Below are 1874 nucleotides of genomic sequence, written 5' to 3' on the forward strand. Positions count from 1 at the left end.
AATATCTCATTAACCTTGAAATTATTTTTGACAGTGATTATCATTCCAAAAAATTATTGATCAAACATTAACTTATTATTTCATTTCCATAACTTTCATTTATATCTACGGAGTATTATTTATTTATTTATAGAAATAGATATATGTTCAAAATTAAATAGATATATGTTCAAAATTAAGTAATATAATAGTATAGTATATTATTATAAAATAAAGATTAATGATTAAGCATTAGAGCTAAACTCCTAATTTAATTAATTAATAGCCATGCATATGATTTTCCTTTTCAACATCTTTGTCATTGTCTTTCTTCTCCAATGTGTTTTCCATGCCAATACAACTGTTACTCCGATATCACCACTCAACCACAACCACAACGTGAATGCCACGTGGCACAAATTCTCCGAGCTCGTGGTTGCTCGCAAAGGAGCCAAGTTATCTGGCTTGTCCGAGCTCAAAAAGTACTTCCATCGTTTGGGTTACCTCAACGACAACTTCACCGACACCTTTGACGACACCCTAGAAACCGCGGTCTTAAACTACCAAAAAAAACTAGGGTTACCAATAACAGGAACACTCGACTCTAATACCGTCACTGAAATCATGACACCCAGGTGCGGTGTCTCTGACAAAACCATAGACAACCTTGGTAGTAAGTATACGATATTTTCGGATTTCGATTATCCGAAGTGGGACAATCAAACAGAGATAACGTACGCATTTTCAACGAAGGATATGATCAACTACCTGAGTTTCGACGACATACAAGATGTTTTAAGACGTTCGTTTTCACGGTGGGCGTCAGTAACTCCGTTAAAATTTAAAGAAGTAGATGATTACGGTAATGCGGATATCAAAATAGGTTTTTATGAAGGTGATCACGGTGATGGACAACCGTTTGATGGCGTTTTAGGGTTCTTAGCACATGCTTTTCCACGTGCGCTTCACTTTGATGACGCTGAAACATGGGTCAACATTGATTATAAATCGAAAGTGGGTGTCGATTTGGAGTCAATTGCGACTCATGAAATTGGGCATGTACTTGGGTTGGGTCATTCTTCTGTTGAGAAAGCGATAATGTACCCGAATTTTAAACGAGGAGTTAAAAAAGCGGATCTTAATATTGATGATGTGGAGGGTATCCAGAAGATATATGGGCCTAACCCGAATAAAGCGTTTGTGGAGTCGGATTCTTCGAGTTATGGACCCGAGGGAGGAAGATCAGTTGTTAAGTGGGTGACTTCGTTAGTCATTTACATTTTTCTATATATTTAGATTTAGATTAGATAGTTGATTCTTAATTTTATAAATGTGATTCTGACTATTCATTTATATTATCGTTAACTTTTTTGTTATACTTCTTTATTTGATACTTAGTCCTTTAGTTTTATCCTTTATTTTATTTTATCATTTACCATTATATCACTTTAACTCCTCGTGTAAATTTTGTATAGAATAATAAATCACTGCTAAAAAATGGGAAAAGGAACCCTAATAAGAACCCGTTTCTTGATGAATGTCAAAAAAAACAGGTTTCCAAAGTAGATAAGGACTAGTTTTAAAATGGGCAGAAATTTGGAACCAGTTTTTACAAAGAAACCCGTTATATTGTAGACTTTATAAACCTCTTTTTAATTAAAATCGGTTTCCAAGATTAGAAACCTCTTTTTTACATTGAACCAGTTTCTATTATAAAAACTCTAATTCATCCTCGACGAGGGTTAAAACTTTTACACCATGTTTAACGGTGGCGTGTAGGGGTCATGTGTTCCCTAGCACACACCCAGCACACCTCAAGTGGGAAACTGTAACGAGCCGTCAAAATCGCTATTGACGCGGTACGTTATTCATTGATTTCATAGTGAGGTTTTGAC

At 35.3% G+C, this 1874-nt stretch overlaps 1 protein-coding gene across 1 annotated transcript; it reads left to right on the forward strand.

Moving 5' to 3' along the window:
* The first annotated feature begins 267 nt into the window (after positions 1-267).
* Positions 268-1556, forward strand: LOC139899755 (metalloendoproteinase 1-MMP-like). The gene is made up of 2 exons (XM_071882593.1): positions 268-1236; positions 1455-1556. The coding sequence occupies exons 1-2, from the start codon at positions 268-270 to the stop codon at positions 1554-1556; spliced, it is 1071 nt and encodes a 356-aa protein (XP_071738694.1).
* The last annotated feature ends 318 nt before the right edge of the window (positions 1557-1874 follow it).

The sequence above is a fragment of the Rutidosis leptorrhynchoides genome, chromosome 3 (genome assembly GCF_046630445.1).
Source record: "Rutidosis leptorrhynchoides isolate AG116_Rl617_1_P2 chromosome 3, CSIRO_AGI_Rlap_v1, whole genome shotgun sequence".
Taxonomy (NCBI): Eukaryota; Viridiplantae; Streptophyta; class Magnoliopsida; order Asterales; family Asteraceae; genus Rutidosis; species Rutidosis leptorrhynchoides.

Bases quoted from the DNA above. Each gene is read 5' to 3' on its own strand.
- LOC139899755 (XM_071882593.1), top strand. From the start codon at position 268: ATGCATATGATTTTCCTTTTCAACATCTTTGTCATTGTCTTTCTTCTC. The intron at 1,237-1,454 runs GTGACTTCGTTA...AATTTTGTATAG, and splicing joins GAAGATCAGTTGTTAAGTGG to AATAATAAATCACTGCTAAA.